The sequence below is a fragment of the Rhinolophus sinicus genome, chromosome 5, assembly GCF_057876585.1.
Source record: "Rhinolophus sinicus isolate RSI-liver-muscle chromosome 5, RSI-T2T, whole genome shotgun sequence".
Classification (NCBI taxonomy): Eukaryota; Metazoa; Chordata; class Mammalia; order Chiroptera; family Rhinolophidae; genus Rhinolophus; species Rhinolophus sinicus.
The window spans coordinates 56,087,198-56,111,743 of record NC_142505.1 but is presented as its reverse complement, the minus strand read 5'-3'; the positions used below and the strand labels follow the sequence as shown (position 1 = coordinate 56,111,743).

At 41.5% G+C, this 24,546-nt stretch overlaps 1 protein-coding gene across 20 annotated transcripts in view; it reads left to right on the top strand.

The window, feature by feature from the left end:
- Window positions 1–24,546, top strand: part of CADPS (calcium dependent secretion activator) — a 465,169-nt gene that overhangs the window by 425,606 nt on the left and 15,017 nt on the right. For all 20 annotated transcript variants that reach the window (XM_074313221.2, XM_074313220.2, XM_074313223.2 and 17 more), the window contains one exon: window positions 2,516–2,623. In XM_074313221.2, the coding sequence (XP_074169322.1) occupies window positions 2,516–2,623 (108 nt within the window). The remainder of the gene's footprint in view (window positions 1–2,515; window positions 2,624–24,546) is intronic.

The following is a 24,546-nucleotide window of genomic DNA, read 5'->3' as shown; positions in this document are numbered from 1 at the left end:
ATTTTCATGCAGCGACTCTGTCATTTTTATTTCGATGTTGGTTTCTCTGAGGCCCCCTTTTACTTCTTGGTTCTAAAGTAGATTTCAAAGGTAGGTAAGGCTATGAAATAACATAATATGGGGGCGGGGGGGCGGGTCATAGTGTCTCATGTTTGCTATAGTAATATAGAGCTTTATATATATTGCTATATATAGTAATATATAGCTTTTAAGGTATTTTCACATACATTATTTTAGCTGATGATCATAACAATTCTTAAAGGTAAGGAGGGAGCTACTATTAACCCCATTTTACAGGTGGTATAACTAAGGCCCAGAGAAATTTAAATGATTTTCACAAGTTTGTTTGTAGGGTACCCAATCAAAATCCATGTGCAATAAGTCCCCACTTAACATCCTGGATAGGCTCTTGCAAACTACAACTTTAAGCAAGAGGACGCATAATGAAACCCATTTTACCAGAGGCTAATTGATGTAAACAAGAGTTAAGTTCCTAGGGCATTTCATCAACATTATTTGTTATTCAAGGACCTACTGTAGAGTGACTGAAGAACTTAAAAAAAAGAGGTGGGATGAGGGCTTATTCATTCATGGATTTGTTCATTCAGCAAATATTTATGAGTACCCACTACTATGTGCCAGGCATTATTCTATGTGCTCAGGATACAAGAGAAAAAGACCAAATAAAGCCCCTGCATTCATGGAGCTTGTGTTCTAGTAGGCGAAGACAGACAAAACAAACAACAAATAAATACCTAGTACAATGTCAGATATTAGTAAGTGCTAGGAAGAAAAATTAAACAGTCAACAGATAGAGAATCGTGGAGTTTCTTAACTATCTGGGAGAGATGAACCATACTGTTTTTCCGTTTTAATCAAAGTTTTAACTTAAATGCCCCTTTGAGGACAGCAAATTTAGGGAAAAGAGGGGTGGTGAAAATAATCATTATTGTAGATCACTGTTTCTAACGTTGTGGGTTACTAATAGGTCTGTGAAATTTGGCTTTGCATCTTAGCTGTAAGATGGCTGCATGTGTCCAGGAAAAAACGACATCTGCCACAAGTATCACCAGGGAAGAAATGGGCACAATAATCCTAAGTCCCCCTAGGGGGTAGGGGTCCCTATGGTAGGAGAATGCCCTTTGATGTGAGACTGCCAAAGGGAGAGAAGAGAGGTGCCAATTTAGAACTGATAGCTGTCACTTATATCTCATTGGAGAACCACTATTGTTTTGTATCATAAAACTGCAACAATTATAGGACCATCACAGAACCTGCTCGATCCATTCGCTGAAAATTGCTTGAAAGTGTAACAGTTGACTACTGTGGCGTTGGGCTGTCCTCATTGTTTTTCAAATTAATACCTTGTCATTGTTTCAGCAGGTGTTAAGAAATGTTACTAGCATCCCAGGGGCCAAGCATTGGCCCTTTGCTTGATAATTGTTTGCTTTGTATCAGGAAAAAAAAAATACAGTCCTACTGTTTCCGAACCTTCCTCATTTTCACCCTGGAAATTACACAGAAGTGTTAACTAACTTCAATTTGCAGTGCCTGACAGTCACGTCTTGTAGAGAAATGATACTTTGTGATCTAAGGTAAATCACAGTAATGAAAACTAATATTTTTAGCTATTAGCAAACATACATATCTACTGTGGAAATATAAAGGATTTGTGGCAACTCTCCTAATGACCCATATTACAGTGTTTTAATAGGATTCTTTGGAGATAACTTTGATTGCAACATCTCAAGCAGTATGCATTCTGAGTTTCTTTTTTTGCCTCCTTACAATAAATCATTTGCTAACTATGGATGAGGTATTGCATACCTTTCCAGAAATCTAATTTATGTAAAAATCTAATCCTTCCCCCTCCCCCCTTTTTTAAATGCTTGGACTATAAGGCTACACAGGGAAGCAAAGACAAATAGTTGAATGTCTCCTCTGAGTGAACTGATTAGGAAATACTACGTGGGGGGTAAGAAATACTCCTACCCCGCAAAATGTGACTTGGGTAGGAGGGGGTCTAGATTGAACTATGATTTCTTTACTTAGCACTTTCTCAACGTTTTAAAAAGGAGAAGAGGATCGGGGAAGGCTGTCACCTTTCTAATGTTATATTCAGGACAGACAGTGGAAGACATAGAAGTATGTTTGGGTATTTTTAAATGGGGGAGTTCAATCCAAAGGAAAGCCAGACAGTTATCCGGTGAATATTTATTCGTTAGAGTATCTTTGCCAGAAAACAAAACAAAAAAGACTTAATAGTAGAAAAATATCTATAAACTCTAGTAATCCCAATTCTCTTCTTAGCCAGTTTTGATTTCCAGAAAAAGCAGAAGGTTCCAACATCAGTTCCTACCAACCCAGGTTATAGATAGCTAAACTGTACACTGTAGATAGTTTCAAACTCCAGCAAGGCAATATGGGGTGGGGTGGTGAGAGTAAAATGCCTGGGTAATCAAGGAAGAGTCATTGTCTGAAAACTCCATTTTCATGTTTTCCTGTTTCTTTACAGAAACCCGGGATGGACGTGGCCGACGCCTATGTGACTTTCGTCCGCCACTCTCAGGATGTCCTTCGTGATAAGGTCAATGAGGAGATGTATATAGAAAGGTTATTTGATGTAAGTAAATGCCTTCTCCTCCTTGCAAACCAAGGAGGAGAGCCTCCAAAATGTGACAAAATAAGAGACAGGAGGATAAGTCACATTTTGAGAACATGGATTGGTCCCGATTCAAACAACAAAATCTTTTCCTTTCCCTCTGCCTTAGGCTCTTATCTGTTGTATGTCTGTTCTGAACCCACTCTGGTGTGGCCGGGTCTCAGCCAGTCTGTATGATACGTAGGACAGCGTACAGCGTCTCAGTGAGCTGCCTCGTTCCTGCACAAAGCTTCTGAGGCAGCTTTCTCTGGCAAAGACCTTTCTTGGTCATGGTTCTCCTCCTTGCAATCTGGCCTCGCCTTAGGGAGATATTCTCACGGGAAGGGGAGGCCAGCTCCCTTTCCTGGGGGTGGTACCTCCCTGACACCAGCTTTGGCTTGCAGATGTGCATAAATGTTTCATTGTTATTGTTTCAAAGAGGATTCCGTTTCTGGAAGGCTAGAGATCCTCACTTAGCCCTGGTTTTTGGCCAACACTTATATTAGAGTTGATCGGTCAGTTGCCCCTTTAAACTGAGGAGCCCCCTGCCCACCCATCCGCCTGAAAATTGGGAAAAAGAAGCAAGTGCATAAAGAGCAAGTATATCAGGCTGCCAGACCCTGACTGAACTTCAGAACTCTCAGATTTCCAAGGGTTAATAGTGACTGAGTAATCTTATTTCTACTGTGACTCCATCTGCACTTCCAAAGCAAGCCACTGAGGCAAAAAGAAAAAAATAAGGAATCCTCGTAGGTCTCAAATCGCCCACCTCTTTCAGGCCAAAGCAGATGGGGCTGCCTAATTTAGCCAGATATTTTGCTTCAAGTTTCCACCAAATTTGCCAGTGGAGACCCGGCCAGAGTGCATGGAAGCTGCCGTCCTCGTCTCCGCGTGATTCTTTCTCATTGTGCAGCCGACTTTTGTCTTGTGAAGCGTGAGCTGCTCCTGTCCAGGTGCCCGTATTTTTAGTGCCAGCCCGAACATGAATGTTTTGGTCTACTATGGAATCTGTGTGTCTAGTTTTTTTCCCTGTGATTGTGTTCAGCAATTTACATTGAGTTTGTGTGTATGTGTGTTTTTGTTCCACAGCTAAGTGAGCGCTTTGCTGGCACCGCGGAGGACATTGCAGCTTCTGACTTTTTTTGTGCTTTGTCTTCCAGCCCATTTGCTTTCCTTGTGTGTTGAAAAGGCTCCTTTCTTTTTTTTCTTTCCCAGCCATCCCCTTTCTGTGCTCAATATCGCTCTTTCTTCCTCATCACCTTTCTTTGAGAAAACCCTTCTCACTTTTTAATTCCCACCCGTACCCTCTCAGATTAAAATGGAACTTATCTCTCATGTCAAATGTTTTATCACATTATATCAAGTGGCATGAATTAGAATCAAATAATCTTCCTGTGTACATCTTCTAGCATGACCCACATCCACTGAGAATGCCTCATCCATGCATACAGCTCACAGCAGGTCCTGTCCCTTCTCTGCATGCGTGCCTTTATCAGAGTACTGAGCCTAGAGTGTCGGGGGCACAGTCACCCATCCAACTGGCATTGAAAACAGACAGGCAGCTCCCTCAGGTCTGCAGTTAGGAGTGTGGACACTGCCCATCTCCACTGAATTCAATTCCAAACCACAAATTTTCGAGAAGCCTGTGGATTGTTCTTTTCAATGCCTACGTTGCCTTTTTTTTTCCTTTGATCAGTATCTTCTGATTTTCAATTTTGTGTGGCCCCTGCGTGCGTGTGCGTGTGTGTTCCTATGTGAGTGTGTATGCGAATAACCTTCTACTCTCAAACTTTAAAACATCTAGCACTGAATTTGATGTTTAATCTGCAGTTTAGCCTGTCACTCCATTCACAAATAACCTAGCCTTCCCTCTGTCTGTTTTTTCATTAGAAATACACGGGGAAATGTTTTTTAAAGTCGCCTAGTGGAAGGCAGCAAGGCAAATTGTCCTCTTCTGTGACATTTTTAAAGGGAAAGTGCAACTGAATCTTTATTTTAAATGTCTTAAGAGTACAGCCTTGGCTAGCACAGATGGTAAAACTAGATTTCTCCGACTATTGAAGAACACAGGCAGACTCAAGCCCTCTGGCCTTAATCTGAATTAATAATATAAAGAAATATTACTAACAATATGTTTTTCAGAAAGCAAATTATGTTTAGGGTAATTCAGAAATTTACAAGTATGTTAGTCTCTTATTGAACTACATTGACCACTATAAAATCGCATCAGAAACATTTAGTCTTATATTGTCCCAGTTACGTTTTCTTAAGGGAATCTTAATTACAGTCCACTGAGTATTTGATTTTAAAGACTTAACTATTACGATCAATCGTTCACTGAACATCACTTCCCCGCGCCCCACCCCCCCCATGAAAAACAATTTGTTCAGTAGTTTATTTAGAGATAACAAATTTCTTTGCCATTTACTTTCTTACTTTTCAAATAACCTGCTCCCCTAATTTACAGAATATTGGTGCTAGGCAACCTAACTGATGTAGTACAAAAAAAGTTATTGAATCTGTCATGGATTTAAAACATTTGTCATTTGAAAAACCCAGAGCTTCTCAAAAAGCTTCATTACCATGCCATCTCAGTAATTTGATTCAGTACTTACTGTTTTTCTATAATCTAGCAGCAAAACATCAGATTACCAACATGTTTGATTATTTTCGGCTTCTGTTTCCTCAAGCATGGTGTTTATTTCTTTGCAAATATGCGCTGCACGGCTCTCATGTCCACCGAGCTGAACAAGAGAATAGGAATATTAAGGGCCTGTGAAACCTGCCACCCTAAATTTCTTGCTGCAGTGAACTTGTTCTGTCAACTCCATTTCTTAATGATAGGGGTCCTAGGGCAGGTTTCTAAACAATTGGCAGAAATCTATTGAGAAAAACTTGTTGATCTGAGAGGTTTCTCTTCCAAATTGTTGCATTTTGATAAATGGCAAAAATGAATAATAGAAAATTAGCATTTTGAATGAGGAAAAACATCTATATCTCTGAGATTGTTTGCTGTTTGGGGGTTGTTGATTTCTGACTGTTGTGTCACTCTCTGGTTTTTAGTTCCTGCTGGCATCTGTCATCTAGAGGCATGTTCTCAGAGGCCCTGTTGTGTTTTTAGCTGTGTTTCAAAGTCTTATATTTATTTACCTGACAAGTTCTTTAAGTTCTTACTGTTTAGTATTGTCCCTCAGCCCCCACCCTTTGTTTGTTTGTTTGCCTTTTTGAATGTGCTTTGTTGAAAAGGCTGGATGGCATTAGTGTATGTTTGTATCTGAGACCATTTGGACTAATAGCTGGTCATTTAATGAGTGCGTCTTTCATTTTAACCAGGCCTCTATCTCAGTGCTCTCTTTGAGCTGGTTTGCTCTCTGCCTCGTCAGTGTACTTTTGGCTGGAACTGGGTGCTTGTGGGAGATTATCGGCACAGCATTTGGGGCTCTAGATTTGATGTTCTGCATTTTTATCTACCTTATTATGTAACTTAAGAGCAGCTTTCCAAATTCATCTTAACCAATTTTTTTTTTTTAAACAGGCATTCTCTAGATTTATTGAAGAAATATTTTCAGACATAACGTTGACTGACCAGGTCTTTTTAATGCAGAGAAAGTTTCCCCGTTTGTCAATATATAATTAATTTACATAGTCCTTCTATAAAATATTATCAACTTTTGGGGTAATGCCCATAAGAAAAAGCTAACTGGTCCAAAATAAAGTGCTGATTGGAAAAGAATCCTCATATTGCCTCCTATAGTATTTTAGTTGTACAGCTAGCTATACATTTTTTTATCTGCATTTTGGTCATTTTTTTCCAAAACAATGACATGCAATTGTAAACTGGTTTATTTGCTGCAAAATAACAGTTTGTAATAATTTTGAAACGAAAGAGTCAGTAAAGAAAAAGATTATGTGCAATAGCGATGAATTTAAATTATATTAAAGATGCTGGATTTTTAAAAGAGAATCAGATTACTGTTGGACTCAAGTGGAAGCTTGGCCTCCTTGAAAATTATTGCTGACTTTTAAAGAAAATATAAAAGATAGATATGAAATAATCTCCACACTCCTAAAGCAGCAACTGAGAAGGAAAGCACAGCCCAAGAAAACCTCAAAGGCAGTGCTTTAAAGCTGGAGTGTCCATAAATCATGCAGATGGCTTCCCCCCTTCTCTGGTGATTAATTCAACGTCTTCCCCAAAACAAAAACACGCTTTTTGAAATTAGAGATCAGATCATCAAGAGAAGCACCTAAGATGTCAAGGTCTAAACAAAAATTAATTTATCTTCTTTCCTCCTTGTACTTCTTGAAGACAGAGACTGAGAAGAAAATCGGGATTAAACGAGATGTGCTTAGGGTGAATTCATCTGCTTAAACCTCACCGGCTCAGAGATGAGTGATTAAAAAGCCATCCCACACTTGGATGGAGTCCACAGCCGCACTGGCTTCCTTCAGGCCCGTGTCATTGTGAACCAAGCCCAGGGAACATTTCCCTGGAGATGATACATGGATTATATAGGTCAATTATACACTTAATCTGCCTTCTGGAGGATTAAGTATTTGCAGATTGACTCTGCATTTGGCTTCTCCGTGGCAGTTATCAGATCAGGACAGGGCCCCTTACCAAACCGCCTGCTAAGAACTTAATCAGGCATCACGGTCAGGTTCGGACGGGGCTGTGGTTCCCTGTCCTTTACCCTGCACAGATTGTAATTTGCTGTTCCATTATCAGATCATATGTTTGTCCACTTTATGTGTCAGCACAATAATTGAGTGTGAATATTTCCCTTTAAAGGGGTAATTTGAAAAATGAAACCTCTGCCTATTAAAATATATTCGCTATAGTCGTATATGAAACCACAGATCACCTTATTTTAATACCCTTATTAAATTACAAAAGCACTATCCAGGTGAACATATATCAGTCAAAGTAGGAGTCAACCTGCTGAAGGAAGGAAGTACCGAAGAATAGGCCACAAGGGAAGCATTATGTTGTTATGTTGTATCTGTAAGGTACTCACCAACGGTCGAGGTGAGGAAAACGACTTCCAAAAGTACACAGAGGGGAGAGGTGCACAAGATTCCCCAGTGTAATAGACTGCTGTTCTTAGGGGCTGGTTAGAGAAAATCAAGGCAGATGGCATTGCAGACACTGAGAAAGTGAGTGATCGCCTCTGTAGGCAAGAAGTCGGCTCTGCTGCCCCAAATGGGAGCTGCTGTGTAGTGATCAAGGGCCTTGCTTCTGGAGCCTTCAGACTTCAGCCCTGGGCCTTCCAAGCTGGGTGACCCTGGACAAGGTATTTAATCTCCCGGAGCCTCAGCTGACGCATCTATGTAACAGAGATGATTATAAGCAGAACCTTCTCGTGGAGTTGGTATCAGGATGAAGGGCCGCGTGCAGCTTCAAACGTTGGGCTCTGAGGAAGCATTTGGTAAGTGTCAGCTGCCACCACCACCACCATCATCACCGTCACATCATCACCATCTCTGAAATGGAAATGGTTTTCCCAGACATCTTTTTCTCTTGTTAAACAAAACTCCATATCCGTTCTAAAGTGCCGTAAGAGTCTTGCGGTCACTTTCAGACGTCAACCCCAAGCTTTCTTAGAATTACTTGATGTACAGTAGCCTGGTACCTTTTTACTTTCGGTGAAACATAGTTCTGAAACAGGCGGAAGAGCAAAGGTCGGGACTGAGGCTTCGAAGTAAGCCCGACAAGACTAGGAACCCTGTTTCTGCCACTTCTGAGCGTTCTAACCTCAGGATGAATGAATTATTTAGCCGCCCTGAACGTTGATTTCCTCATCTGTGAAGAAATTGATTTCTTATAGTTGTCGGAGGACTAAATAATGGATGTAGAACTGGCACCGTTAATATTCAACAAATCTTTTATCATCATCATCATCATCATTTCATAAGACTATTAGTCCCTTCAGGTGATTTTGAAATGACCTAGCCCTACCCGCTAAACAAAACAATAGTGCATTGGCAAATGAATCAGAATTGACCTTCTGAATGTGAGGAATCTGGGGAGTAGAGGAGAGCAGGCGTGGTTAATACCTTTTATTATTACAGATGCAGTATAGGCACATTGTAGACATTTAGAAAATACGGCTAAGCAAAAATAAGAAAACGTAATGTTCCCAGCACCCAGAGATTACTGCTCGAGGCTCATTCCTTTAGATCTTTGCTATGTGCTTATACACATTATGTACTTTTTACTAAAATAAGTAAGCAAAAAAAATTGCTTTTTTAAGTTAATGATCTTCATTTTCCTCGTCAATAAATGTTCATCTAATACACTGTCCACATTCAGAATTCCCCACTTGTCCCGAAAATATTCTTTCCAGCTGGTTTGTGCAAACCAGGATCCAATGCAGGGCCCCACATGGCATCTGGTTGTGATGCACTTTAAATTTCTTTTTACCAGCACTAGCCCTTTTCTCATGATCCTGACTTGTTAAAAGGACCGCCGTGCCAATTGTTCTGCAGACTGGAGGAGTTTATTACTATCTAAACATAGAACTGATTTGAAGAGGAAAAAAATCTAGCTGGATTCAACCAAGTAGTTCTTTTAGACATAATTAGTAACTCAGCATAATTCAACCAGGGTTTTTTTAAAGCTGTTCTCTGTGTGTAAGGAGAATTTCTGAAGCTAGTTTTTGTTTTGTTTTGTTTTGTTTTGTTTAGAAAAAAGAAAAAAAGCTAAACAGCAAGAAATCCACAGAAGCCAGGGTACAGGCTGGTCATGTAAAGAGCTACAGGAATTTTATTTCATGTATTGCGGCATAGATATCTGAGCTGGATGGGTAAATCTGAGGTCCATGGTCATGGTCCAGTATTTCTTGTGTCACTGTAACTGCTTTGGTGAAATCTTGGACTAGCAACTTTGACATATGCACCCCTAGACCATGAGGAAGGTTTCTTTGTTAATTCTGTGAGGATTTCCTCTGAGGTTATCAATCTGAAATTAAGCCCTTCAAATCAGTCTGAGGCTGAGCTTTCAATACGCTTCATATCAAATTTTAATTGAACTATGGATCGTCTCTTTCATCCTCAATTATCAGGCTGAAGAGCATGCTCTCTAGTCTTCTAGAACTTCCTTTAGAATCTGTGTGATTATGTGTATTGGAACAGGAAAACAAATCCAACATGGACCAGGAAAGGCAATTAGGAAAGGAGAGACAATTGATTTTCCACCCAATTTTGAATTCCAAAGTAAATTCTAGCAGTTAAGCCATGTCCTCGGCCAGGCATTAGCGTTTTAGCGGGCCGTCATTTCCCAAGTAGAGTATGGAGACTGGGTATGGAGTCAGAGAGAAATGAGAAGTGGAAGGCCTATCTCTCTCCCCTTGATTTGTAACATTAAAAGGTAAACACACACACACACACACACACACACACACACACACACACACATGCACGTGCGATTGAAGTTTGTGTTCTTGGACTCAAGATCTTTCCAAGCTGAAATTAAACAACAATACAAGTTGATCTTCATGACTTTTATCCTCCAGCACCCCTCAAAGACCCAATGTCTTCTGCTCCCCACTATACACATCTGCTCTTAGCAGATTTGCTGTTTCCTCCTCTAGTGAAGGAAAGAAGATTTAGTGTTGTCCTTATTGGGATTTGGCAATTTTAACAAAATAGCCAAAGGAAAAGGGCACTACTAATAGAAGTTTTTGCCCTTTGACGTGACAGAAAAAAATCTCTATAGGGTATAGAAACACATTTCTATTCCACATGGATGTGGGGATGCCTCTCTGCCAGGCCTGGGTAGCTGGAGGTTTCAGCAATGCTGTGAGCAGAAAAGATAAGGGGCCATCAATAGATTTGGATTATTTGTGTCAAATGGGTTATTACTATCCAAAAGGAATTATTTATTTTTGTTAGCACCATCCTTACAGATTTGCATTTCTGAGGCATATCTTCAAGTAGTTCTTTTCTAATCTAGCTTCTTCCTTCTAAAGTCATTTGTAGAAATAGGTCTTGTATACTTTTGGGCCAACCTTTCATAAAACCAGTCTTGAATTTTCTCGGGAGCTTGTGTGCAATGAAGAGTTTTGTTAAGTGTCTGTATCAGAACAGCTTTCTGTGTTCCAGGAGACATTTGGTGAATACAGTTAATTTGTTTTCTTTTCCAGAAGAGAATATTCCAATACCCATTCTAAGAAGCCAGACTGATTGCTCTGTTACTTTAAGGTCACCGTATCTTTGCAAATATGACCCATAGGATATTTTTGTGTCTTAGAAAAGTTTTTTGCTTTTTATTTTATTGTGGTGTGAAGGCAGTAAGTGACGGACACTTTTATACCACACATATACACACATGTGTGTACACACACACACACACAATAGCCAAGGCACATTTTGTAGAACAAATATTAGCACATTGCATTGTAAGATACAAGATGTACTAAATCCTCAAATACTTCCTATTAATTAACCAAGTATTTCTTTCCCTACGGGGCTCTGTAGAGGATACTACCAAAAGATTTCACTGTCTAACCAAACTACAGGCACTCACTTGTTCTAATATTTTTTAATGAATAAATTTAAAATCATCTAGGTTCTTATTATTCTAAGTGTGGTTCATGGACCCTCAGCATTAACCTCACCTGGGGGCTTGTAAGAGGTGCAAAATCTCAGCACTAACCCCAGCCCAGATGAATCCAAACCTGCATTCTAACAAGATCCTCTGTTGATTCAAGTGAAGATTAAAGTTTAAGAAATACTCGGTAAGATCAGTAACTTTCAAACTTATTTGCTTATAACTCACAGTAAGAAACAAATTTTACATTGCAACCCAGTATGTGTAGGTACACAGACATACACATACACATATAGATACATATGTGTGAAACAAGAGTTTATGAAACAATTTTTACACTCAACATGACACAGTCTGATATTTTCCATTCCATCTTCAAAAATGATTTCACACACACTAATAGGTCACGACCCTCAGTTTTAAAAACACATCTTGAACAAAGATTTTCACCCTGGTACTACTGCCATTCAAGCCAGGTAATCCTTTGTTGTGGGGTGCCAGCCTGTGCAGTGAAGGTTGTTGGGCAGCAACGCTGGCTTCTACCTGCTGGATGCCAACAGCAACTCCCTCTCAGTTGTAATGACCAAGAATGTCTCCAGACTTGGCCAAATGACCCCAAGGGGTACAAAATCGCCCCTGTTTGAGAACCACTGATCTGGATGACCCAGAAAAGATGTTAATGCTAAATGTATACAAAGGAACCCTACCTCTGCACGTCAGGTGTCCCTCTGCCGCCACCACCACCACACACACTGACAAGTATGTTGTAGTAGCAATAACAAAGTGTCCATTTGTCAACCCAAGAGTTAGCCTGGGAGCTATGCCAGTCTCAGAAATAGATTATGTTGGGGGCGGTGGGGAGGCTTCATGCAATGGCAAGAAAAGCTTGTGAGACATACAAGACTGTTCACCCCCTCTCACTGTCTCTCCCCAAAATAGTCCACTGAGAGCCAAGGAAAGGGTCTGGAGCAGCGAGTTAGATCAACAGTATGGATTCCCACTTTGGCCTCCTTCGATTGTTCTCCTTTTCTTTCTATAATTCCACCTGGACCTTGGTTTAAAATAAAAAGAAAAGAAAAAAGTTGTTGCTTCCACCAGGTGGCCACAAGTTATTTTTTGTGTCCAAAAACCTGAAAAGAAGACTCAACTTGAATATTGAATTTTCTGAACAAAAAGGAGTGATCATTCATTCTTTCCAAATTCCTAGTTCAAAAGAGAACAGTTAACAGGTTCCTGTTTTTCTGTTTAATTCCTGCCCAGATGATTAAAAATCCAGTGAATGGAGTCAAGTGATTCGCCTCCAGTACAGATACTCCCATGTAGGAAGGCTTGCAATGACAGTGTCACTTACCATATCAGGTACCTTGACTGCCTCGAGCAAAATTTTCCTTATGACCATCCTTAGACTAATGCCAGTTATACTCACAAACCTCCAGGCTGGGGATATTGTTAATTACCAGATTGGCATGCCAAACAGGATATAAAGGCCCCTCTCATTTTTCATGTAGAAAGAAATTTTTTTTTAATTTTTTTTTTTTTTTTTTATTGGGTAACAGTGTGTTTCTCCAGGGCCCATCAGCTCCAAGTCGTTGTCCTTCAATCTAGTTGTGGAGGGCACTGCTCAGCTCCAAGTCCGGTTGCCCTTTTCAATCTTAGTTGCAGGGGGCGCAGCCCACCATCCCATGCGAGAATTGAACCGGCAACCTTGTTGTTAAGAGTTCACACTCTAAACAACTGAGCCATCTGGCCACCCCACCCCAAAAAATAATTTTTTAGAAAAGAACAAATAATATATAAAGTAAGCAAAGTTAAATTCATGAGTTTTCTCATGAAATTCTCTAAATTGCTTTTTAAGAAAGAGAGTTATCACTCCCTTTTGTTCAGAAAACTCATCATTTGACCTAGAAAACCATCCTGTTAAAAGAGAAAAGACCCAGTCATTAGGTGGCTCCCTAGCTTTGGGAACACCAGGTCAGTGCTTCTCACCTAGAGGTGATTCCCCCACCCCCACCCCACTCCCAGCTCCACCCCCCTCCCACCCCTAGGGACCCTCAGCAGTGTCTGGAGGTATTTTTGGTTGTCACAAATGGAAGGATGCTATTAGCATTTACTGAGTAGAAGGAAGGGATGCTGCTAAACACCCTGCATCTGATCCAGCAGAACAGCCCCACAGCAAAGGATTATCCAGCTCAAAATGTCAACAGTATGGAGGTTAAAAAATCCTTTGTATTTAATGGTATGGGCTATTTGAGTTTAAATTCTGGTATAAATAGTGAGAATTATCTGTGGGTCATTTTCTCAGCCAGGGATTCCAGGGACTGTCTCTAAAGAATGCTCTACTTGGCAGATATCTCAGAAACTAGTCTCAAAAATCCTTTTGACAAGCTTCATCCCAACCATCTTTTCAGGGACTAAAAAATAAAAACCAAAGAATCATTAACACCTAACTTTCTCAGCTTGAACTTAACACTCACCCATGTGTAGTTCCCATGGAGCTTCAATATTTCAACAAAAACTCCAGTGTTGTCAGTTAAATGAATCACTGCAGCTTCCTTCTACTCAAAAGTGACCCTTCGAGTTCTGAAGGGGCTGGTTCCTTTACATCAAACAGACATTAAGAGCATCAGCTTTGCAGTAAGACACCACACCCTTAATTTCCTCCTCTGTGAAATGGGGATAAAAACACCACGTGCCTCTTTGGCTTAGGACTAAATGAGGCAATACCTATAAAGCAGAAACCACAATCGTTGAAGCATAGAAATTACTCCACAAACACCTCTTCTTGTTGTTCTCGGTTTCACCAGTGGTGGTACTAACGTAAAAACCAGCACACACCCTTGCCTCATGCGAAGGTAGGTTTTGCAGCAGAGAAAAGTAGTGATATGCTCCAGGCCAATGGGGATTCTAAGAGCCAGAGACGAACTGGTCAGAGAACATGACAGCAAGTAGCAAAGAGTCCAGTTGTGCTGCAGGATCCCTTTAAAACCTGTTTGACAATAGAGTGAGAACCCAATATATGGAGCCTCAGGGATAGAGCCGTGCAGAGGCAGCTCCGTGGTTGGATCTACAGACAGATATCTAGGGGAAGAGGAAAGAGGCAGGATTCTATGCTCAGGCACTAAACGAGGGGCCTTGACTGCTTTCTCAGAGAGCGTCCCTGACTCACCAAAAGCTCGTCTTCACCAGCCTTAGCAGAGCTCCTCTTTGGAGAGGTCCTTTCAGAATTCAAACAAGGGATGACGTCACCCAGGTTATGATGATGCCTGTCTAGGCATCTGGACATTTGCTTTGTGGGCATTAGCTGCTCTACAAACATAAGGGCTACATTCTTTTGATAGTAATGTATGTTGTTTTGTCTTTCACTGTGTGCTCCTTAACCAGGGGTGTGCCTCAGAATTACTTAGTACTCTTCCAAGTTGTATACCAAAAATTATAAGTCGGTAGATCTAAGGAAGGGCTCAGGCATGCTTTGTTTTATTTTGACAAATCCAAGGGTTTAATCTGATCAAGAACCATTGATTTAAAGGAGTGATCCCCCACTGTGGGGGATTTTGTCACCCAGGGTATATTTGAAAATGTCTGGAGACATTTTCTACTGTCACCCTTTGGGTGGGGGTGGATGCTACCACTAGCATGGTGCCGTTCTGGTGCCAAGGTAGATGGTAAACATCCTACACTGCACAGGACAGTCCCACAACACAGAATTATCTGGTTCAGAATGTCAGTAGTGGTGAGGTTCATAAATCCTGATTTAGGGCATAAAAGATACTGAAAGACATGTTTATTTCTATTACTACATTTCCTACTTTGTGTCCTACCAAACAACTTCATAACCTTTTTCATTTATTTAGCAATAGTAGGAAGAGATAAGAGAAGATACTATTGTTTCCATTTTTAAGATAAGAACCTGCAGTCCAGAAAGAGCTTGCCTAAGACTCCAAGGCCCAGGGGTCCCGTCTCCTAAAACTAGGGATTTTCCATCTCTCCTCTGAGAGCAGTGATACTCTCTTATTTGCCATTGAGTCCCCAGTATGTGGCATATGTAAGCCCTCGATAACTGTCTGTTAAACAGGTAATGATGAATTCCTAGCCCCTTTGTAGTATCTTGGGTACGTTGCCAATATTTTCTATTCCAATTCTAACTCAAAAATAGTAATTAAGGCCTTTAAGTATCTCACTATGAATTATTGCAATTGTCACATGATTTTTTTGGAAGCCTCGAATATATAGTGTTCTGGTTAATTTAATGGGGAATGAATTATTTTGGCCCATTTGATTTTTTAGTTAATTTGAAGATTCATTGGAAAACCATTTCTTTTTCAACTCCTACTTTTGAAACTATTTTTTAAATGTCTTAGTTCTGTTTTCTGCCTTACTGAGGATTTGAAACAGAACCTAGTTCTCTGAGTCAAGATCTTTCAGGGCTCCGGCTGTGCCCTACTTAACCCCAAGTGTCGCTGTCTAGCCATGAAGATGTAAAAAGAATGAATTATCCAGGATCGCACCACTAATAACTTCCCAGACTCCAAATACAATGCTCTTTCTGCTGTATCCCCTGCCTCGGGAAGATGGGGCCAAAATGTTTGTCAGCCCCCAAACACATTGTGGAAGCTGCTCTTTTGCTTCCATCCCAAAGAGGACTTCTGGGAAGAGGAAAAAGAGCAGCTTTCTCCTAAAAGGCAAATGCAAATGGGAAAAGGTTCTAATTCATTGAGGGTTCTAATAATAATAACAGTGAAAACTTTAATAATAACAGTGAAAACTTACTTACAGTTTCTTTTATATGTTTTCCTGATCCATACATGGGAGACAAGAGCATCATCTTGTTAAAGGTAATACTTCCTTTAAGACCTCTAGCAGCCCTAGGAGCTACGTACCTAATGATTCTGTTTTTAGCTATGGAGGCTGATGAGAGCCAGAATGTGTTGGGTACTATCTATATACCAGCTACTATTCTAGGCACTTAAATGTAATAATCTGTGTAATTTTCATAACTTCCTGTGAAGTAGGTTTTTACAGATAGAGAAGGTGGATCACTGAGAGGTAAAAATGACCATTAAATTCAGAAGCCTGGAAAGTGATCAATTCTAGATCAAACTATTTTCTTTCTGATGCAGAGTGAGTACCTAACCTTAATGTCTTAGGAAAAGACCTACACTATTCGAATGTGTGCCCCAGAACGCCCACTCCACAGAGTGCGCTGCATCCCACATGCACCCACTGGGGATTTACTGCAACAGAAGTCACTCTTGCCCACATGGTACCACCGCAGTATACAAGACAGACATTGCAATTCCATGACCTCCCTGGTAGAAAGTAACTTATTAGTCATGGCTTGTCTGCTAACAATGATGGGAGTTGCATAGCTGATCAGGCAGACCCCTTAATGAAAATGCAACCCCGCCGGGCAGGCCTCCTCCCAAATGTGAGCACATTGCCACTGGGTTCACGGTCCAGGAACCAGCAGAACTAGACCTGCAGGTGGGGAGATCCCAGGAGGCGCTACTGTACCCACTTCAGGGTAACACCCCATCCTCAGCAGAGAGGGCCATAGCACAGTGGGGAAGATTGCATACCATATGTGCTGCAAAACCCACTCTACCTAGGCCCAGCTAAGGGCTGGGTTTCGACTTTCTGTCTGTTTCTCCCTCTGTGTTCTGTCTAAGATCTTTTATCCCATAAGAATAAAGTTTTGTGGTTTATTGGTGGGAGCGGGAAGGTGGAAGGATGGTAACACAATACCATTACATCCCAGACAGTTGATAAATGGTGTAGGGTAGCAACTTAAGTTCCTTAAGCAAAGCTTGACACAGTGGTATTATTAAACAACAATGCCTAAGATTTTCCTACGAGGCCCTGTTGACTCTTAGCTAAGTTTTCAATGGCACTGTGAGGTTTCACAGATTGGCAATACTTTACAGGAGGGGAAAAGTAATCCAAAATTACAGAATAATATGGTTATACAATCCGTGCATAATACAAATGTAATTGCAACTAAATCATTATGTGCTCATTATCCAATAATGCCTAAGGTGTCAGTGACGTGAAAATTTGCGATCAGGTATCACCAGAGTCCTTCCTTGATTTCTTTCCAGCCAAAGCTTACAATAAACAATGTGACAAGGTGATGTGGAAGGAAGGAAGGAAGGAAGGAAGGAAGGAAGGAAGGAAGGAAGGAAGGAAGGAAGGAAGGAAGAGTTTTTTTCTCTTGAAGCCTTAGAGAGCTTACCAGTCAGCTGTTAGCCAACCCTTGACAGTGGCAAATCCCTTGGCCAGTGGAAAATGGTGTCTATGCATTGTTTCTAAAGAGTCTGTTTATTCAAAATATGCCTGCTTTTGGCATCAGTTTCCTAAGTGAGTAGGGGCTCAGGGGTAATAGCTGAGGCCAGCTCTGTGCATCCTTTAATGAAACTCACTCCTGCCTCTGGTTTCTGAACACCACCAAATAGTGGTGACCAAGGCACAGGGGGACGGGGATGAGGATGTGATGGAACTCTTTTAAAGGCTCCCCACTTGGCTTACCCAGAATTAGAGAAATGGAGGCCTGTTTGCATCTGTTGGTGCACATTAGAAATAAATTTGGGCATTCAGCTTAAACAACTCACTAACGGCAAGATGCACAAAGAAACACTATTATGTATTTAGCAGTCTTTGTAAGCTTGGCCAGGCAAGGGGGTTTATCAAAAGAAATATGTAAATAACACAACCTGCTTTACAAAGGAAAAGAGAATAAAATTAATCCAAGACATCCATGGCGTAATACTATTTTCTGCCCTCAGCTTCTCTTTTTATATCTTGAGACACTCAGCCTAACAGTCCAACACAAACAATGGCACGCTCAAAAACAAAAAACAAACACAAAACCCAGACCTGGGGCATCCCTTAGTCCCTAGGAGAGAGCTCCAAATGAGTCTTCAGCCTCACGCATAATATTATTATTACATCTAACATGATCATAGCCAAATCGTTGGCTTGGGCACGGTCCCCCTTTCCCCCTCCTTTTGGGGGGAGGGAAGTGTTGGGAGGGGCAGGGGAACCAAGCCAATCAAAGTTAAAATGAAGTCTCTTTCTAGCAAGACTACTGTCTATAACATGTTGTTCCTTATAGAAAGTGGGATATGGTGGCATTTGCTTGATTAACTTGCTCGACAAAAGTGACAGCTGCTGTGGGTGCATGCGGATAAGATGCACGGCGCAGTTCCGCCTTTGTACATCTGTCAGCAAAAAGGGAAGAATAAAGAGTGAAAAGAGACAAATTGGTCCCAAAAGACACTCCATTCACGTTAGGAGGTTTGCCCCATTCAGGCGCTTGCTGTGAGCCTCAAGTACTGAGAGCTTATTCAATTTCATTCACTCTTTCGAATGAACCCACAAGTGTTTAATTTCTTATTCTGTCGCTTCAAAAAGGCGGGGGGTTGAGGGGGGTAGAGAGGAAGGGGGAGGGAGGCTTGTGGACGGGAAGCATTAATGGCAAGGCAGGGTGATCCAGGCCGAATGTATTAACTCATGGCTAATTTACGGTTTAACTCTATGTACTCAGGTCCAAGACCCATCTGAGTGCTTCAGTGGGGGACCTGATGCAGACTCCTTATCTCTGGCTGGTGGGTCCAAAACCATCTGTAGGTATCGAGGGCACCGGGCAAGGTCGAGTGTGTCTTGCATAAGGACAATGGTCTAAGGTTAATGCCTTTTCCAGAGATGGGGTAGCAGGCTCCCCAGGATGAGGTTTGGGTAAGCAATCCAGCAAATGTGGGGATTTCTTTTTCCTTCCCAGAAAGGGGGGAAAAGATAGTCACATGCAGTGAGAAGTAGTAAGAGGGGAATATGGTTTCCAGAGATTAAAAATAAAGCAAGAGGAAAGGGCGCCATTGGGACGCAGATCCCAGCTGTACATGGGGAAAACACATGTTAACTTTTTAAAAGCAGCACTTTGTCTGTCTTTTCCTCAGCCCTGCGCCCTGGCATCAAACCCAATTTCTGGCCATTTTTAAAGGGGCAGTCGCTGCGTACACCCTGCTAGGAGTTTGAGAAGCCTTCACCAGTCCACATGTGCTGCTGTGCTCTGCCTCATCTCCTTCCTTCCTTGCTCCTGTCTTCATGGCACTTTGCCTTCTGTTTTGAAACCCAACATTCCCTTCCAGCTCCTGGGACAGCATTGAGTAGCGTCCCTGCACCCAAGCCTTCTTTGTTGGCTGCTTTTTGGAAACCACTTAATGCCATCTCTGGCTCCTAAAAAGATCACACCCTTTCCTTACGAGAAATCGTTCCCCATAGAGCCCAGGTTCACTATGTTGATATAGATCTAATTCTAAAGTACACAGAGGACTTTTTAATTTTAAACTGGACCCAGTTATAGTTGTTGGCTTTTGCTGCCTTGGCATTCAGAGCTCTGGACCATGCCTCCTGGGTGGTATTTTTGTGTCCTTTCATCATCTGAGTGGCTTGACCTAAAGTGGTTACCTGTTTACCTGAAATTATGTGAATGTCCACATCGTGTTGTTTTTATATTGAGAGTAGGATTAAAACAACCTTGGCCAGGAAAACAACTCCCTAAAGTCCATGTGAGTTTTCATGCATAAAAACTTCAACTTTGACTCACCAAACTCTTATGATTCATGACTACAGAAAGTTTAATACGTGCAAATTATGAAATTAGCCCTAATGTGATTAACCAACCCTGTTTTAAAAAGACAAAGTTGGCACTCCACTTTATCTTTCCGTTCTGTACATGAGCTACAATCCTTATTTTAGAGTATGATTTCTATAATCATTTCTATATGGCATGCAAATTTCTTATTCAGTGGCTTACGTCAATCGGCTTGTGAATTAATGCAGTTAACTCTAAATGTGGTTTCAGTACCTAAGAAGCAATCGGGGGTGAGCAGATGCTGTTCGTGAATAATCTGAGTTCAGTTCATAGGATGAATCCTTCTCCTACCTCTGAATCTTTGTATGCATATCAGGGAAGACTTTTCAGATAAATTATTCATACTTCTCTCATGGGTAATAGGTGGTAAGATGTGCCACCAAAACTAGAATTATGTTTTCAACATAATTGCGCTTAAAGTGATTGAGTGTGAATTTAGATTGTAACTACCATACATTTTCTCAAAACAGTAGGGTCCTTTGAGAGGACTGAGGCTAAAGGCATGGGGGTCCATTTTCTCAATGCGCAGGAAGGCCCGAGGACTAAATCCCCAACATATCCAGAGAAAAATAGGCCCCAGAAAAAAGGTATTGTTCACCACGGTCAGTTTGTTAATTCCCAAACTGCACACCTGCCCGGGCGGCCCAGGTGGCAAACAAGGCTCGTCAGAAGCTGATGGGGGCTTAACCACACTGGGCTCATTATTTATGTCTCTTAGAGAGAGAAATAGTCTGAACTAAGAAAATCCAGGTACATAAGAGAGCTATTTCTTTTCTCTTAAATATCACAGTTCCCCGGTCCGCTTGCTGAAAGTTAGGTGTCAGCCTCTGACATTTGCTACAAAAACTTGTCCATTTGACAGAAGTCACAAACTGGAGTTTGCCCTGATTTGCTGTGAAAGGGTCCTGTCGACCAGCCAGGGGGCATTAGAACAGCTGGTATTGGGCCCATGTTCCACCTCTCACTCAGGGTTTGACCACTAGTAGTTACATTTTTATTCAATTACTTCGATGCCCAGCAGTTTCCGACATCATATTGTGTACAAGCAAGCACAGATCTAATTTTGATACCTAAATTGGATTCTTTCTTTCAGGACAGCAGGACTTCAGCGGCTAATCAACAGAGATAGAAGAGAAAGGTAGACTTCACTATTTGGGTTCCTTAAGTTCAAAAGTGGAAGGATTTTGCAGGAAGCCATGCCTCCCTCCTCATTTAACTTGGTATTAAGTAGGGCATGGGGTTATAGGAAAAAATTCTTTATTTAGCGAGCCCGTGAGCTGCAGGATTTCTGGGGAGCCAGAAGCAGGATCAATATAATGAAAAATTAAAAGCCACTTCATTACATATGGCTTATTAAATTTCCTTTTCTCTCGTTTTCATAGAGAAAAACTCATATAAATATTCTATGCTATAGAAATGTAAAATGGGATTTAAAAAGTAACTACTTCTTGAGGCTGTTAGTAGAATTAAATAAGTTTAATTCATAGAAACTGCTTAGAATAGTACCTGGCACATAAGTGCTCACTAAATATTTACTCGTTATATTTATTACTTTCATTGCTAATTTTTTAACTTTATTTTATTTATATCATTATTATTATCGCTAATCTTTTATTATTAATGTCACTATAGAACTTTTTTCCAAAGTAAATTCAATAGAACATAAGTACCCTAAAATATACTAATAGGTGGCTCATGAAAAGTGGCTCTTTAGTCAAATGCGTTTAGTCAAATACAAAGCAAAGTTAAATGAGTTTTGTTTTGTTTTTACCGCAGGACTTCTCAGAGCGTTTAATATGTTAATGTAACCCTATGAATTTGAATCGCCAATAGTATTTAGAGAACTATACAATATGCACGTATGGATTCACATGCATATTCACAGGCCAGCAAAAAAATACAAAGCTGGAAAAGTTTATGCTAGTGTTACTTTTATTTTCTTTTAAAAACTGGCAATCAAAAGCCTCTGGGTAGTAGTTCTGTCTTGTCTGCATTTAGCCCCAGTGATATGATAAAATAGTAAACATTCCCCAGGAAGAGCCTCCAATTTCCCTCGTCCCGAACTTTGGAGACGTTAGATAGCGAGAGGCTGAGGCAGTGTACGCCGCCTCCACCGCAGCTGGGAGGCTGCGGCCTTTGATACACACATGTTCTTTTCTTTTTATTGGGCATTGTTCTGTGTCTTCATAACGTGTTTCAAGGCATCCCACAGCCTCGCATCCACAAATTTCAGAACCACCTTGGATTCAAAAGGTGAAAGCGCCTTACCTCAAATTTTCAAAACAAGTGATTATCCAGGACAAAGACAGGAGTAGCCTCTCTCGGGAGCTTTCCAGTCCAAGTCTATGTCATTATTTAACTAAATAAAAAGACACAAACTCTTTGGATTGGTTCAGCTGGGCTGGGAGCCCCGCGATAAGAGGTCACTGGTGTGAGTTACTATGGTAATTGAGTAGTATCAGCAATAGTTTTGCTCTCATGAGCATTAAAGCACATAATAATAGGCAAACAACAGTGGTTAAAGCAAGCAGGTAGGATTACTATGTTCTTTTGTCAGAAGTATATAATGTCTTGTAGTCAGTTTTAAAGACTTCTCAACCCCCAAATCCACCCCACCGTCACCTGCTGAGTAATTTTGTATGCTTAATCTCCTGCCCTCAACTCCAAGATCTCTGCTAATTTGAGGCAAATGGGTATTTCTGACATTAAATAGGGCAGCAAGGAAGCTCTGACCTAGAAAACCTGCATTCTAAAGCGCTGAGAAAAATATTCTTTCAACAATTTGGTTAAGATTTTGAATGACGAGGAGGGGAGAAAAATAGCTTTCACTGAAACGGGAGGTTGCAGCCTCCCAAGGAAGGGTTTTCGCAGAACAAGGAAAAAAGAAAGAAAGAGAAACTTGCAGAGCATCCCCACTCCCAACTTCCCGCATAAAACTTGTCACTTCGCATTGCCATCCGCTACCCCAACAATAATCACTCCGTGCCTATTGCTAATTGCAAGCACAGCTGAGGCCCAGCGGGGAGCCCTTGCACAGTCTCAGGCCTTTATACGAGGCTCAATCTGTTGTATGGCACTTGTTCACACACAAAAAAACTACCAGCAAAGGCAGAAAGAGGCAGAGTCACAGGTTTCTTGTAATCCCTCTGCCTCCCCGCTGACAGCCCAGCCCTGGAAGCATTCCTGGTTTTGTCCTCCTCTTTACAAAATCTGAAGTGACCTTAAGCTACGAGCATGTCAGCTTTTGAATGTCGAGTTGCCGGCTTCTTCAGGTGCATTAAGGAGCAAAGGGGGGGTGGGCTACATCTGGCTTCTGCGTGTCTGTTTGCAGCACCCCTGGGGCGAGCTGTGGCTTCCTGTAACATGTAAAATATGAGTGTGAACTCAGAGTTCATGGCAAGGAACAGGAGGTCATGCCTCCATTCAGTTCTAAGTAAAGAAACTGGGAGTTTGCAGATGTTTTTCTGTATGTGTAATGACACCACCCCCCGCCCCAGCCACCGAGCAACCGAGCGCCGTTTTTTGATAAAATGTGCCACAATCAGTGTGCTACTTGCAGATTTATTCATATCAATTTTTGCAATTTATATATTCAGAGACAAGATTGCTATTTCGGCAACTTTATGTTGGATGTTGTATGTTTGCATCTAGAGAAAGAGGGAAAAACGTATGGGGCGGGGAGGGTGGGCAGAGAACGAAAAGAAATTAAGTCTGTTCCTGGAGCCACCAGCTGGGGTGTTGTCAAGGAGACAAAGCTTCGGACAGGAGGGTCTGTGTCTGTGTCCCCCTTTTGCCCAGGGATCACTTCCTACCCAGGCTTGGAGATGGTGAATTTATTGCTTCTGGCCCAGAGGAAGGCCCAGTAATGGCTACCGCGAGGAGGAGAGTGGGGTTGGGAGTGGTGAGGAAAATCTCCTCAGTAGACAAGGCCCACCTGAAGAAAAGCCTTCCCCTCTGCCCTGGAGGTAAAGAACAGGCAGGCTCAAGACAACCCTTGGCATGAGCCTCCATGTGGGCCTGGCAGGGAGTGCCCAACCCTTCCTGTCCTCCTTGCCACCCTCTAAGATGGCAAGGGGATTAAGCCTCCTGTGAAATTCCCACTCGCAGAAATTTCTCTTCCCAACCCAAAGCCTCACACTGAATTTTCTCCAAAGGAAGACATTGGTTGAGCGAACACGGAGATTAATCCTCCTTAGCCTGGGGAATAAACGCTCCTCAGTATGGCAGTGTTAATTGCCGAGCTTGGTGCAAAGATCATTTTGAGGCATTGAAGAAATACATGATTTTTATTAGTATAACTGTTCCACGTAGGAGTTAGTTCTCAGCAAAGGGCGAAAGCTTTGCCTGGCTCGCATTATTAGCCTAATTCTACTTAATTGTTTCCTAAAATAAGGGCTTCCTGAACACATATTCCAAACCTTAATAAGTCTGTTGTGGTGGGAGTCGTTCTGGATGGAAAGCTGCTGCCTTTTGGGGCAGAGGGAACTGGGTCTCAGTGCTGAGAGCTGCTTGATCGGATCTGTGCTTGGAAAATCGGGGGGAGAGGTGGGTAAGGGGAGTCTCTGTGAAAACCTGAGGTAACGTGTCACACAGTGTGAAAAATGCATCCTTTTTTGTTGTCTGGACTCAATCCTCAATGCGGATTCTTAGTCCTTGTCTCTGGGCTTCGTTGAATTCTATTTCACAGATTTAGAAATGTTGGCCCCG